Below are 16084 nucleotides of genomic sequence, written 5' to 3' on the forward strand. Positions count from 1 at the left end.
TGGAGCTCTGCCGCTCTGGCCTCAGGCACTGTGAGTGTGCGCCTACTCCTTTCTCTTTGGACACTTTTATGACTTATTTGTTCTGAAATTTCATGAGGATGTACTTGGTGTGGATGTAATTGTTCTTGTCCCACTGGTGGGACTTTGCCATCTGTCGGCTTGAAAAGTCTTATTCCAGTAATTCCCTGTAAGGCCAGTGGCCATCGCAGTGCCGGCAGATTCGCATTGAACTCGGGAAGACGGTAAAGGAACAGCTGAGCAGGAGGATGGTGGGCCATTCCATTTATGAAAGTCTCCTAATGGTAGACCAGCAAACAGGCAGGGATGATCGATTCCCTTTCTCCCTCCTAACTCACCCGGACCCACAGGCCCCCACCAGCCTCAGCTGTCCCCAGCCAAACAGGCCAGGTGGAAATCTCAGGGCTCCCAAGCCCCTCAGCACTGCCTCTCTCTCTCTCTCTTCACACTCTCCAGCAAAACAGGCTGGGGGAAAAAAAAACCTCCAGCAAACAATCGCCCCTCCCCATGGAGGCAGGCCATCTGCCTCCATGAGGGCAAGCACCCACAGCCTTCCACGGACCACAGACACATGGCACTGCCCCAGTACAAGTGAGCAGACCTAAAAAACACTTGTTACAGACTTGTTTGCCCAACATTCCCCTTCCCTTCAACTGGTTTCCTACCTTTGTTTATAGAAGAATCCTGGAGCTTTGGGGTAGATTTTTTTTTAAGGAAAATTCAAATTAAAGTGTTATAAAACAGAACCAGGAAATTTCAAAAAGCAAACCATCAAATTTTGAGCTCTTTTCTTTTTAAACATTTTTTATTTCTTATTTAAGAAATTTCAGTTATGGAAAAATACATAATATAAAATTTACCCTCTTAACTTTTTAGTTCAGTAGTGTTAACTGTATGCATGTGCCACCCATTTCTAAAACTTTTTTATTTTGCAAAACTGAAAGCTACCATTTCTCCCTCTCCCAGCCTCTGGCAACCACCATTCTACTTTGTCTTCATGATTTTGACCACTCTGAATATTGCATGTAGGTGGAATCACACAGTATTTGTTCTTTTGTGACTGGCATATTTCACTCAACATAATGTCCTGAACTTTCTTCAGTTGTAGCATGTGTTAGAATTTCCTTCCTTTTAAAAACTAACATTCCGGTGTATGTATATATCTCATTTTCTTTATCCATTCATTTGTCATTGGACATTTGGGCTCCCTCTACCCCTTGACTATTGTGAACAGTGCCGCAGTGAACATGGCGGTGCAAATATCTTTTAGATCCCCTTTTCACTTCTTCAGGATAAATACCCTGAAGTGTATTTTTAGTTTGTTTCTTGAGGACCTCCATACTGTTTTCTATAGCACTTGCTCCAGTGTATAGTCCCACCAACAGCATATGAAGGATCCAGTTTCTTCACATCATTGCCAACATTTGTTGTTTTCTGTATTTTTAAAAAAAATTTATAGTGACCAACTTAATGGACATCCCAATGTGGTTTTTTTTTTCTTTTTCTGAAGCTGGAAACGGGGAGAGACAGTCAGACAGACTCCCGCATGCGCCCGACCGGGATCCACCCGGCACGCCCACCAGGGGCGACGCTCTGCCCACCAGGGGGCGATGCTCTGCCCCTCCGGGGCGTCGCTTTGAGGCGATCAGAGCCACTCTAGCGCCTGGGGCAGAGGCCAAGGAGCCATCCCCAGCGCCCGGGCCATCTTTGCTCCAATGGAGCCTTGGCTGTGGGAGGGGAAGAGAGAGACAGAGAGGAAGGGGGGTGGTGGAGAAGCAAATGGGCATTTCTCCTATGTGCCCTGGCCGGGAATCGAACCTGGGTCCCCCGCACGCCAGGCCGACGCTCTACTGCTGAGCCAACCGGCCAGGGCCCCAATGTGGTTTTGATTTGTAATTCTCTAATGATTAGAGCTGTTGAGCATCTTTTCATAAGCTTGTTGGCCCCTTGTATGTCCTCCTTGGAGAAGTGTCTGTCAGGTTCTTTGCCCATTCTTTACTCAGGTTACTTCCTTTTTGTTGTTGAGTTGCAGGATCTCTCTACATACTCTGGTTATTAATCCCTTATCAAATACACGATTTGCAGTTCTTTTCTCCCATTCATATATAGGTTGCCTTTTCACTCTGTTGTTTTCTTTTGAAGTGCAGAAGTTATTTTTTTTTTAAACTCTTTATTTTATTTTATTCTTTTATTTATTTTTTTATAGAGACAGAGAGAGAGTCAGAGTGAGGGACAGACAGGGACAGACAGACAGGAACGGAGAGATAAGAAGCATCAATCATTAGTTTTTCGTTGCGCATTGCGACACCTTAGTTGTTCATTGATTGCTTTCTCTGATGTGCCTTGACCACGGGCCTTCAGTGGACCGAGTAACCCCTTGCTGGAGCCAGCGAGCTTGGGTCCAAGCTGGTGGAATTTTTGGTCAAACCAGATGAGCCCACGCTCAAGCTGGCGACCTCGGGGTCTCGAACTTGGGTCTTCCGCATCCCAGTCTGATGCTCTATCCACTGCGCCACCGCCTGGTCAGGCTGAAGTGCAGAAGTTATTAAGTTTGATATGGTACCATTTGTCTATTTTGTTTTTGTTGCCTGTGCTTCTGGTGTCATATCCAAGAAATTGTTGCCAAACTAATATGACGCTTTTATGTTTTCTTCTAAGAGTTTTGTAGTTTTCAGTCTTAATTTAGAGCTTGAATTCATTGTAAGTTAATTTTTGTATGGTTTAAGGTTAGGGTCGAATTTCATTCTTTTGTGTGTGGATAACCAGTTTCCCCAGCATCATTTATTGGGCATGTTGTAGTCTCCAAGGGGTGGGGATCTAAAAGTCTAAGACCTCCTGTGGGTTCTTGGCTTTTCACAGGAAAGAATTCAGAAGCCAGCATAGAATTTGAAGTGAAAGTGAGTTTATTAGTGAAGACACAGAGTGGGCTACTCCACAGACAGAGCAGCTCCCTTTGGTGGAATTTGCTTCCTGTATTGAGCTTCATTTAATTTGGGTAGGGTATTCAGTGAGGGGAAGGAATATTCAGGATCTTTCTGGGAAAGAGGTGGAGATTTCTTGGAAGAGCTCCATTGGTCATTTTGTGTTCTTCTTTGGGTATTCTGCTTCCAAACAGGGTAGTGTGGGAATGTCGTTTAGCTTTCTAATGTATTACAGTGAGTGTATAATGAGGCTAGGGGTTACCATTAGGTGAAATTAGTCACCATGTTAGATCTGGTGGGGGGTGGTCTTACTATCGTCTTGACAGTTCCTGTAGCTCTTGTCAGTTCAGCTGTTTCATCACATACCCCACCTATTTTAAGGAGACTTATTGTGTTGTCTTGGCGTTCTTTATTTTTTTTTTTAATCCATTTTTCTTTTTTAAGTAATAGGAAGGGAGACAGTGAGACAGACTCCTGCATGCACCCCTACCGGGATCCACCCGGCAACCCCATCTGGGGCTGATACCCAAATCAACTGAGCTATCCTCAGTGCCTGCAACCGATGCTTGAACCAGTGTAAGCCACTGGCTGTGAGAAGGGAAAAGGGAGAGAGAAGCAAATGGTCGCTTCTCTTATGTGCCCTGACTGGGAATTGAACCTGGGACATCCATAGGCCAAGCTGACACCCTGTCCACTGAGCAGACTGGCCAGGGCTGGTCTTGGCACTCTTGTTGAAAGTTATTTGACCATGTATGCAAAAATTTTTGCCTGACCTGTGGTGATGGAGTAGATAAAGCGTCAACCTGAAATGCTGAGATCACTGGTTCAAAATCCTGAACTTGCCTGGTCAAGGCGCATATGGGAGTTGATGCTTCCTGGTCCTTCCCCCTCTTTCTCTGTCTCTTTCCTCTTTAAAAAAAAAAAACCCAGCCCTGGCCGGTTGGCTCAGTGGTAGAGCGTCGGCCTAGCGTGCGGAGGACCTGGGTTCGATTCCCGGCCAGGGCACACAGGAGAAGCTCCCATTTGTTTCTCCACCCCTCCGCTGTGCTTTCCTCTCTGTCTCTTTCTTCCCCTCCCACAGCCAAGGCTCCAATGGAGCAAAGATGGCCTGGGCGCTGGGGATGGCTCTGTGGTCTCTGCCTCAGGCGCTAGAGTGGCTCTGGTCGCAACATGGCGACGCCCAGGATGGGCAGAGCATCGCCTCCTGGTGGGCAGAGCATCGCCCCTGGTGGGCGTGCCGGGTGGATCCCGGTCGGGCGCATGCGGGAGTCTGTCTGACTGTCTCTCCCCGTTTCCAGCTTCAGAAAAATGAAAAAAAAATAAAAATAAAAAATAAAATAAAATTAAAAACCCCAATAAATTAAAAAAAGGTCTTTTCAAAGATTTATTTCTGGGCTCTTCATTGTATATAATATTTCCTTGTTTTTATCTTCCAATCTTGCCATTGAATTTTTTGTCCTAACTATATGTCAGTGTCCAAGATACCTCCCTTGACGCCTAATCATTCCTTTTGTCCAGCAGTCTATTTTGTTTCACCGGTCTAATGATTTTCCTTTCTCTCTCTGTGAGTCGGTGCGTGTGTGCATTCCTGTTTGGTCAAGCCCTACTTTTACTGCCCTCTCTTCTCCCACAGACACCTTCCCCTCCCCCTCGGTTACCACCTTCAGGTTCCCGCGATGGGATATGTATGTAAACATCAGAACTCCGAGCCCCCCCACTCAGGCTTCTCCATCACTTCTGAGAACTTCCATCATCTTATGGTATTTAGAGTTTTGAGTGTATTGTCACTCAAGGTTTTTTCTGAATGCCGGGGAAGCCACTTGATTTAATGTGACTCCTCTGCTGTGGTGGTTGGGCCTCGACTTCTAGGTGAAGGTGGCCTTGGCTTTGGATCTTTGGGGTTTTCCAAGTCTTTCTGGCTGGTGTTTTGAACTATCTCACCACTAAGGTTTGTCACGCAGTATTTGAGCAGCTACAGAGAGACACCCTCTACCCCATCCCAGGGTCGGAAGAGAGCAGCTTTCATAGTGTGTACATGAATGGAGGCAGTGCCTCCTTCTCCTCATTATTTTGAGAACATCGCTGGACACTGTCTTGGAAGGGGGTTAGGAATTGTCCTAGCAAACTGTGACTAAAAGAACTTTTTTGCCTGACCTGTAGAACTGCTGGGCCTGAATCACCCGCTTGCCTGTACCTGGATGACCAGTAGATGAAGCACCCGCTGCCTGATGAGGGAAAGCAGTGTTTCTGAATGGCTGAAATCTCTCCTGTGTAGAGTTGAGCAAAGCTAGGTGTAACCGAAGTATGGTGGGCTATATGGAGCTCTCCACCTGAGCCAGCCCTTGCATGGAGGCTTTGGTGCCGGGGAGCAAGCTCTGTCAACACGAGGCTGGCTACTCACTGCTCCTAAGAGGGCCCCTCTAGTCCCCTTTAGCCCCTAGCTCCTCCACTTGAGTTTTTCCCAGTTCTGGAAGCTGGGACAGGAGTTCACGCAGGTATGCCATGTGTCCGGCAGGTTCTGTGTGATGTGGAAGCCCATGAAGGTTTTTGTGACTTTGTTTGATTTTCCATCTTTCTCCTCCGTGTTCCCCTGGGGAAAGCCCTCACCCTCCGGGTGAAGTGTCCAGAGCACTACTCCTCTCTTCCCCTCCTTGGCCCGCTCTAGCCCAGATCTGTTTGGGGAGAGTTCTGAGAGGGACACTCCTAATATTAAAGGGGCCCGCATTGCCAGTGACCTTCCTTTGAAATACACTGCTCACAAAAATTATGGGATATTTCAAAATGAATATGAAGTGATCAAAAGAAGCACTTGATATTTTTTGTTAAACAAGAACATCAGAAAAGCAAACAAGTTAAAGAAAATTGATTATGCAAATGAGATACAAAACCAATTTTTATTTTATTGGTGCAAATGCACTATACAAAAGGCTGAAAGTACTGGAGTATTTTTGTACATTCATATTCATTTTTAAATATTGCCTAATTTTTGTGAACAGTATAGTTAAATTGTAACATCATGCATTGCTGTTGCTTAAATGGGTTTATGTCAGGCATAAAAATGTAAATCCAAAGTATTTTTGGCATTTGAGGCATTTGACACAGTGGACACAAAGCCTCCTGCCGTCAGGTCACCTCTGAGACTGGAGGAGGGTGCTGGTGGGAGCTAGCACCTTCCCTGGGTGCCTGTCACCTGTGGCCAAGAGGGCCAAGGTGGGGTATGCAGTTTGGGAACACTGTGGCAGTTACTCTCTCCTGGCCTTGGGTCCAGGTGGCTTGAGGTTTTGGCCCGTTTTCCTTTACATTTTCTCCTTTTCCTTCAGACCCCCAGGGTCCTGTGTGCACTCACTGCAGGATGCCCTGTGACTGGTGAGTGTCTTCTCCCAGGAAGACATGTGCCGTCCAAGAAGAGGCTCTCGAGACTGTGTCATAGCCTTGGATGTGGGAGCACTCTGGGGTAGTGCTGGGTGCACTGCACCTGCCGCTCTTTGGAAAGAGGGGGCCTGTTTATTCTTCTGTGAAATATGCCTGCTGCACTGCATTCCTACAAGGGATGTGGTGGTGGGGAGGGAGGTGCCGATTTTGTTTGCATTTTAGCAGGGTCAAGTTTTCCTTGCAGTCTTGCCACTCAGGCTCATTTTGGGTACACTGAGTGTTCTGCCGCGAGCTAAAAAGGACCAAGGCCAGAGGGGACACTGCAGGAGGTCCTGTGGGAGCAGGGGCTGTCCAGACAGTGCCAGTCTCCTCAAAACGAGGGCCCTGCTGGGCCACTCTTCCTGTGACCTTTTCCTTTATAGTTATATGGGAAGCTCCTCCTGCTTTCTGGAATTTTCAGACTTGCCTCAAAAATATGATTCTGTGTCCCCAAGGAAATGAGATAGGAGTGCTGGACCTCTGAGACAGCCCTGACTTGCTGGGACTGGCAGGAGTTAGACGGAGAGCTGTGAACACCACTGCTGGGTGATGAGAAAGGAGCCACCGAGCCTTGAGACCTTGCCGTTATTTATTTTTTTGTGCTTCTTCACCTTAACCTTTTCTGGACTCACGAAGAGGCCTCAGGCATGTTTTGTAAGAGAAAACCCTGGTCCCCCCCAGTGTCTCAAAGAGAAGTCTTAGCATTATGTTACATCCCTGCACATAAGAGCATGTAGTCAGAGACTTTTTAAAATGAGGAAGGCATGAGAAGATCTATCAGATAACATATGCTTTAAAAAAGTTGCAAAATAATTTGTCCAGACTTAACAATTATGCAAAAACATATATTTGTTTATATCATACATGTACATGTGTATGTCAGTCCATCTGCCATGGAGACTTGGAGATAGTCCCAAAGCAGTGATTTCCTCTGGGGAGTCTGGTTGGGATAGAGGGACAGGCATTTGTTTTTTGTTTTGTTTTTCCTTGATAGACTTTTCCCCCCAACCATTTTCCTGTCCTTGCCCTCTTTGACAACTATCAGCTTGTTCTCTATATCTATGGATCTGTTTCTGTTTCATTTTATTTATTCATTTGTTTTGTTTTTGTAGAATGCATAGACAAGAGAAATCAAAAGGTATGTCTTTGTCTGATTTATATCATTTAGTATAATGCCCTCATGGTCCATCTATCTGTACTGTTGCAAATGGCAAGATCTTATTTTTTTTAATTAATTAATTTATTTTTACAGAGACAGAGAGTCAGAGAGGGATAGATAGGGACAGACAGACAGGAATGGAGAGAGATGAGAAGCATCAATCATCAGTTTTTTGTTGTGACACCTTAGTTGTTCATTGATTGCTTTCTCATATGTGCCTTGACCGTGGGGCTACAGCAGACTGAGTAATCCCTTGCTCAAGCCAGCCACCTTGGGTCCAAGCCAGTGAGCTTTGCTCAAACCAGATGAGCCCGCGCTCAAGCTGGTGACCTCGGGGTCTCGAACCTGGGTCCTCTGCATCCCAGTCCGACGCTCCATCCACTGCGCCACTGCCTGGTCAGGCAAAATGTTTTTGTTTGTTTGTTTGTTTTTTCCTGAATTTGGAAATGGGGGGGCAGTCAGACAGACACCCGTATGCACCTGACCGGGATCCACCTGGGATGCCCACCAGGGGGTGATGCTCTGCCCATCTGGGGCGTTGCTCTGTTGCAACCAGAGCCATTCTAGTGCCTAAGGCAGAGGCCATAGAGCCATCCCCAGCGCCTGGGCCAACTTTGCTCCAATGGAGCCTTGGCTGTGGGAGGGGAAGAGAGAGACGGAGAAGGAAGGAGAGGGGGAGGGGTGGAGAAGCAGATGGGCTCTTCTCCTGTGTGCCCTGGCTGGGAATCAAACCCGGGACTCCTGCACGCTACGCCGACACTCTATCTCTGAGCCAACCAGCCAGGGCCTCAAGATGTTATTTATTTATTTATTTTATTTTTTTATTTTTACAGAGACAGAGAGAGAGCCAGAGGGATAGACAGGGACAGACAGACAGGAATGGAGACAGATGAGAAGCATCAATCATTAGTTTTTCATTGCGCGTTGTGACTTCTTAGTTGTTCATTGATTGCTTTCTCATATGTGCCTTGACTGCGGGCCTTCAGCAGACTGAGTAACCCCTTGCTGGAGCCAGTGACCCTGGGTCCAAGCTGGTGAGTTTTTGCTCAAGCCAGATGAGCCCACGCTCAAGCTGGCGACCTCGGGGTCTCGAACTTGGGTCCTTCTTCCACATCCCAGTCCAACGCTCTATCCACTGCGCCACCACCTGGTTAGGCTTAAGATGTTATTTTTTAATGGCTGAATGATATTCCATTGAATATGTGTATCACATTTTTATGCATTCCTTTATCATTGAACACCTAAGTTGCTTCCATATCTTGGCTACTTGTAAATAATGCTGTAATAAACATAAGGGGTATGTATAAATTTTAGAATTTATTTTTTTATTTTTTTAGCAAGAGACAGAGAAAGAAAGAGAGAGAGAGACAGAGGGCAAGGTAGGGACAGACAGGAAGGGAGATGAAAAGCATCAATTCTTCATTGTGGCACCTTAGTTGTTCATTAATTGCTTTCTCCTATGTGCCTTGACCGGGGGCTGCAGCCAGGCCAGTGACCCCTTGTCCAAGTCAGTGACCGTGGGGTCATATCTATGATCCCATGCTCAAGCCAGCAGTGCCGCACTCAAGCTGGTGAGTCCTTGCTTAAGCCAGATGAGCCCGTCCTCAAGCTGTTGACCTCAGGGTTTCGAACCTGGGTCCTTTGCATCTCAGGTTAATCCTCTATCCAATGTGCCACTGCCTAGTCAGATAGATTAAGTGTTTTTATTTTTTTTAGATAAATATCCAGAAGTAGAATTGCTGGATCATATGGCAGCTCTAGTTTAAATTTTTTTAGGAACTTCCATACTGCTTTCCACAGTGGCTGCACCAATCTGCATTCCCCCAGCAACGCACAAGAGTTTTTCTACACGTCATTGTCAACACTTATTAGCTGTTGATTTTTGGATGACAGCCATTCTGACAGGTGTGAGATGATACCTTATTGTGGTTTTAATTTGCTTTTCTCTGATGATTAGTGATGCTGAGCATCATTTCATGTCTGTTGGCCATCTGTGTATCTTCTTTGGAGAAATGTCTATTCAGGTCCTCTACCCACTTTTTTTTTTTTTTTTTTCATTTTTCTGAAGCTGGAAACAGGGAGAGACAGTCAGACAGACTCCCGCATGTGCCTGACCGGGATCCACCCGGCACGCCCACCAGGGGGCGATGCTCTGCCCATCCTGGGCGTCGCCATGTTGCGACCAGAGCCACTCTAGCGCCTGAGGCAGAGGCCACAGAGCCAAGCCCAGTGCCTGGGCCATCTTTGCTCCAATGGAGCCTTGGCTGCGGGAGGGGAAGAGAGAGACAGAGAGGAAAGCGCGGCGGAGGGGTGGAGAAGCAAATGGGCGCTTCTCCTGTGTGCCCTGGCCGGGAATCGAACCCGGGTGCTCCGCACGCTAGGCCGATGCTCTACCGCTAAGCCAACCGGCCAGGGCCCTCTGCCCACTTTTAATCAGATTGTTTGTTATTTTGGTGTTAAGTCATGTGAGTTCTTTATATATTTTAAATATTAACCCCTTATTTAATATATCATTTTCAAAATATGTCCTCCCAATCAGTAGGTTGTCTTTTTGTTTTGTTGCTGGTTTTCTTCTCTGCAAAACCTTTTTAGTTCAATGTAGTCCTGTTTATTTCCTCTTTTGTTGCCTTTGCCCATGTGGACATTCCAAAAATATACTGTTAGAAACAATATCAAAGAGTTTAATGCCTGTGTTTTCTTCTAGGAATATTATATGATATCAGTTCTTACATTTAAGTCTTTAGTTCATTTTAAGGATATCTCTTATATGCTATAAGAAAGTGATCAATCCAGCTTCATTTCTTGCATATAGTGACTTTTCCCAGCAGCACTTACTGAAGGGGGACTGTCTTTATCTGATTGTATATTCTTGGCTCCTTTGTCATAGATTGATTGCCAGTATAAGCAAGGATTTATTTCTAACTTCTCTGTTCCATGATCTGTATATCTGTTTTTTTTGTGTGTGTATGTGTGTGTGTGTGTGTGTGTGTTTTGTATATATGTTTTTATTCCAGTACATAGTGTTTGGATCATTGTTGCTTTGTAGTATAGTTTGAAATCAGGGAGTATGATACATTTTATTTTGTTCTTTCTCATGGTTTCTTTGTCTATTTTGGGTCTTTTGTTATTGCATGTAAATTTTAAGATTAGTTCTAGTTCTGAGAAGAATGCTGTTTATGTTTTAATAAAAATTGTGTTGAATCTGTATATTGTTTTGGGTTACTTGATATACATCTAATTGCTTGAATTGGTTACAGTTAAAGGTAAAATAGGAAAAAAGAAAGTGGAGCAGGAAGGGCAGCAAGGAGACTGCAGGTGTTAGGAGCATCCTGAAGGTGCAAGTGTGGTTAGCTCTGCAGTTGGGTTCCCTGGTCACTTCTTACTCTCTGTGCTTTAACTTCATGCCTTTCAGATACTGAATTTTGCCACTTGTCTTCCTTACTGTTCAGTTCCTCTGTCAGGGAATTCCAGTCAAGATGGCAACATCAGTAAATGCACTCAGCACTCGCATCCTCCCACAGCCACATCAGAATGACAACTAAACAGAACAACCATCATTCAGAACCACCTGAACTCTAGCTGAACTGAAGTCCTACAACTGAGGATATAAAAAAGAAGCCACACTGAGAGTGGTAGGAGGGGTTGTGGATGCAGAACAGACTTGTCCCACACCCACACGTGGCAGTTAAAATCAGGAGGGATATCTCAGCTGCTGAGGTCCGCCCTGAGAAGCGAGGAGTCCTGCCCCCCCCACCCCAGCCCAGGGTTTCAGTGCCAAGAAGAGAAGTCCTTATAACTTCTGATTGTGAAGTGCAGCGATAACTGTGACCAAGTGACACGGAGGCTGCTGGAGTCCCAGGCATTCCTCTTAAAGGGTCTGTTCATGGACTTACTCGAATTCACTTGTTCTGAGCTACAGCATTAGAGCAGCAGCTTGAAAAGTGTCAGGGACATATGGGGAGGAACTGAGTTGACTTTTTCTGGGTCAGGAGTGGGAGAGGCAGCTTTATCCCAGACAAAAGTGCCGGCAGAGGGCAGAGTTCCTTTCTGAGCCCTTCTCCCACAGAGCCTGCAGGCAGGTGCCGTAGCTGAGTCTCCTGAGACCTGGTCCCATGCAACTTGTGGGCCCGCCCAAGCCATTTCCAGTGGCTTTTCCGCGTAACAACCTGTCTTAATTGATGATCTGGACTTCCCTAAAATCTCTTAAAGGTCCACAAACTCCAAACAAGCAGGATCTGTCATTGGCATGCCCCATATATTTTAATAAAAAGTCCCAATCATAGAGTTAGCAGCAGCTGGCCTTGGTTCAAAGCTTTGGCCTTTCCCAGGCAACTCTAAACCCAGCACAAGTAGCAGCCATCAGAAAATTGCTCTGTAGCTCATACTGGGTGCCCCCAGGCAGGGCACAGGTGGCAACCAGTCTTGGTCTGCGCCTCTCAAGAGACCCCAGAGCCAGCACACCTGGTGGACAGCTTCAAACCATACTGGAGCACCACTCAACCAACTCCTTGAATGACACACTCAAGGGTCAGGCTCATGAGGTACCTGAGTCCTGCTGAAGTAAGTCCTGCTCTGGGGTAATAAAACTTTTATAAAAACCACCCACTTTTGCAGTGCTGGTCAACCTAGTTCCTACCACCCACTAGAGGGCGTTCCAGCTTTCATGGTGGGCCAATCGCGGCACCATTTGGTTGCTCTGCTACTGCCCACCATGAAAGCTGAAACGCCTACTAGTGGGCAGTAGGGACTAGGTTGACCAGCACTGCAAAAGTGGGCGGTTTTTATAAAAAGTTTGACTACCCCTGAATGGTCACAGGCAGTCCTTGCAGCCTATCAGCCTGGGAGTAGATCCCTCCCACTGATGCACAACAGCATCAAGGCTCATTTACAACAAGAAGGTATACAGAATCCACACAGATGCACACCTGGAGTGCCCAGCTTGAGTGCTCCACTAGGATCCTCAGGAAACCTACTACATGAGACTACTCCACCAAGACAGGTAGATGTAGCCCCTCTGCTTAATACACAGAACAAGCACAGGAAGGCAGCCAAAATGAAACAAAGAAACATGTCCCAAATGAAAGAAAAGAAAAAAAACTCCAGAAAAAGAACTAATTAAATGCAGCAAAGCAATTTACCAGAATCAAAGAGTTCAAAACACTGGTTATAAAAATGCTCTATAACTTTAAGGGATGAGTAGATGATGAACTCAGTGAGAACTTGAACAAAGAGGAGAAATAAAAATGGAGATATAAAACATGAACAAGTCAGAAATGAAGATTATAGTGACAAATAAAAATACATTAGAAGGAATCAACAGTAGTATAGATGAAGCAGAGGATCATATCAGCAATTTGGAAAATAAAGAGGCAGAAAACATTCATTCAGAACAACAACAAAAAAAGAAATCCAGAAAAAAAAAATAAGCTACTTTACGGAGCCTCTAGGGCAGGGGTTGGGAACCTTTTTGGCTGAGAGAGCCATGAATGCCACATATTTTAAAATGTAATTCTGTGAGAGCCATACAACGACCCGTGTACATTACGCATTATCCAATAAAAATTTGGTGTTGTCCCGGAGGACAGCTGTGATTGGCTCCAGCCATCTGCAACCATGAACATGAGCAGTAGGAAATGAATGGATTGTAATACATGAGAATGTTTTATATTTTTAACTTTTTTTTTTTGTATTTTTCTGAAGTTGGAAACGGGGAGGCAGTCAGACAGACTCCCGCATGCGCCCGACCGGGATCCATCCGGCATGCCCACCAGGGGGCGATGCTCTGCCCATCTGGGGCGTCGCTCTGCTGCAACCAGAGCCATTCTAGCGCCTGAGGCAGAGGCCATAGAGCCATCCTCAGCGCCCGGGCCAACTCTGCTCCAATGGAACCTTGGCTGCGGGAAGGGAAGAGAGAGACAGAGAGGAAGGAGAGGGGGAGGGGTGGAGAAGTAGATGGGCGCTTTTCCTGTGTGCCCTGGTTGGGAATCAAACCCGGGACTCCTGCACGTCAGGTCGACACTCGACCACTGAGCCAACCGGCCAGGGCCCTAACTTTTTTTTTTAATTAAAGATTTGTCTGCGAGCCAGATGCAGCCATCAAAAGAGCCATATTTGGCTCGCGAGCCATAGGTTCCTGACCCCTGCTCTAGGACAACTTTAAGGGTACCAACATTCATATCATGGAGTTCTTGGTAGAAAATAAAAGAGAGCAAGGAATTGGGAACATATTTGAAAAAAATAATGACACAAAGCTTCCATAACCTGATGAATGAAGTAGACATGTAAATCCGGGTAGTGCAGAGCATCCCAAGCAAGAGGAACTCAGAGGCCCATGCCAAGACACATCATAATTAAAATGCCAGAAGTCAAAGACAAAGAGAGAATTTTAAAATCAGAAAGAGAAAAGCAGTTACCTACATGGGAGCTCCCATAAGACTCTCCCTTGATTTCTATACAGAAACTTTTCAGGACAGAAGGGATTGGCACAATTTAGTGATGAAAAGCAAGGACCTATGATCCAGACTACTCTACCCAGTAAAGCTATCATTTAGAATTGAAGGACAGATAAAGTGCTTCCAGACAAGAAAAAGCTAGAGGAGTTCATCACCACCAAATCAGTATTACAAGGAATAAATATTAAAGGGTCTTCATTAAGAAAAGGAAGAAAAGATAGAAAATAGAAATAATAAAATGGGCAATAACGACATATCTATCAACAATTACTTTAAATGAAAATTGGGGGGGGCAGAGAGATAGACTCCGGCATGGGCCAGACCGGGATCCATCCAGTATGCCCACCAGGGGGTGATGCTCTGCCCCTCTGGGGCATTGCTCCACTGCAATCGGAGCCATTCTAGCACCTGAGGTTGAGGCCATAGAGCCATCCTCAGTGCCTGGGCCAACTTTGCTCCAATGGAGGCTTGACTGTGGGAGGGGAAGAAAGAGATAGAGAGAAAGGAGAGGGAGAAGAGTAGAGAAGCAGATGGGTGCTTCTCCTGTCTGCCTGGACCAGGAATTGAACCTGGAACTTCCACGTACCAGGCTGATGCTCTACTGCTGAGCCAACTGCCCAGGGCTGAAATGCCACACTTCTTAAATGACTTGACAACCACTATAAGATGCACCCAGTTTTTAGACCCCAAATTTTTCAAAAAATGGTGTGTCTTATACATGGGGAAATATGGTAGATAATGAACAGTGTGGTGCATATATACAACGGAAAGTGATTCAGCAAGGGAAAAAACATTCTTTTTTTTTTTTTCTTTTCTTTTCATTTTTTCATTTTTCTGAAGCTGGAAACGGGGAGAGACAGTCAGACAGACTCCCGCATGCGCCCGACCGGGATCCACCCGGCACGCCCACCAGGGGCGACGCTCTGCCCACCAGGGGGCGATGCTCTGCCCATCCTGGGCGTCGCCATATTGCGACCAGAGCCACTCTAGCGCCTGAGGCAGAGGCCACAGAGCCATCCCCAGCGCCCGGGCCATCTCTGCTCCAATGGAGCCTTGGCTGCGGGAGGGGAAGAGAGAGACAGAGAGGAAGGCGCGGCGGAGGGGTGGAGAAGCAAATGGGCGCTTCTCCTGTGTGCCCTGGCCGGGAATCGAACCCGGGTGCTCCGCACGCTAGGCCGACGCTCTACCGCTGAGCCAACCGGCCAGGGCGGGAAAAAACATTCTTGCTATCTGCAACAATGTGGATGGTCCTAGAGGAAGTGGAATAAGTCAGAGAAAGACAAGTGCCATGTGATTTTAGTTATATGTGTAATCTAAAAAACAATAAATGAAACAAACAGACCAAAAGCAGACTCATTGATAGAGAATATGTTTTTGTTTTTTAGAATTTTTTTATTTATTGATTTTTGGAGGGGAGGAGAGGGTGAGAAAGAGAGCAACACCGAGAAAGCAGGGCGAAAGCAGGAAGCATGTACTCATAGTAGGCACTTCCTGTATGTTCCTTGACCAGGCAAGCCCAGGGATTTGAACCAGTAACCTCAGTGTTCCATGTCAATGCTTTATCCACTGAGCCAGAGGTCAGGTAATAGAGAATATTTTGACAGTTGCTGGATGGGAAGGGATTCGGGGGGATGGATGGAAAAGATGAATGGAGTAACAAGTGTTATAGAATAGTCATGGGGATGTAATAGCATAGGAAATATAGTCGATATTGTGATAACTGTATGATGTCAGACAGGTACTAGTTTTATTGTGATGGTCACTTCGTGAGTTATATAAATGTCTAATAACTGGGCTATACACCTGAAACTAATAAAATATTGTATGTCAATTGTAATTGAAAAATTAAAATACTGATTTTTAAAAAGTTCTGTAAGTTTACTTCTGGCTTATCAAAAATTAGCACTATTCATATCAGTATTTTTATGCAGTTTACTAAAGATGCTTCTTATTTACAAAAGTAGTGGAGCTCCAATTAAGAGAGGCAATAACTTCAAATAAGGAATTGGTCAGATGTTGATTTAGAAACATTATTTAGTTTGTTTTCTAGTTGCTTATGTTTTTCTTTTTTCTGTTTATTTTTATTCTTGATGTTTTTGCAGTTACCTCCTTAAAACAGTCTG

At 45.6% G+C, this 16084-nt stretch overlaps 1 protein-coding gene across 6 annotated transcripts in view; it reads left to right on the forward strand.

Moving 5' to 3' along the window:
- The window catches only part of NINL (ninein like), a 203285-nt gene that overhangs the window by 94306 nt on the left and 92895 nt on the right, over positions 1–16084 (forward strand). Inside the window, exon 2 of one of the 6 annotated variants that reach the window (XM_066237906.1) lies at positions 7463–7488. The exons of the other annotated variants lie outside the window; for them this stretch is intronic. Within the exon in view, the coding sequence (XP_066094003.1) occupies positions 7464–7488 (25 nt within the window). The 5' untranslated portion in view covers position 7463. The remainder of the gene's footprint in view (positions 1–7462; positions 7489–16084) is intronic. 6 annotated transcript variants of the gene reach the window in all.

The sequence above is a fragment of the Saccopteryx bilineata genome, chromosome 6 (assembly GCF_036850765.1).
Source record: "Saccopteryx bilineata isolate mSacBil1 chromosome 6, mSacBil1_pri_phased_curated, whole genome shotgun sequence".
NCBI lineage: Eukaryota > Metazoa > Chordata > Mammalia > Chiroptera > Emballonuridae > Saccopteryx > Saccopteryx bilineata.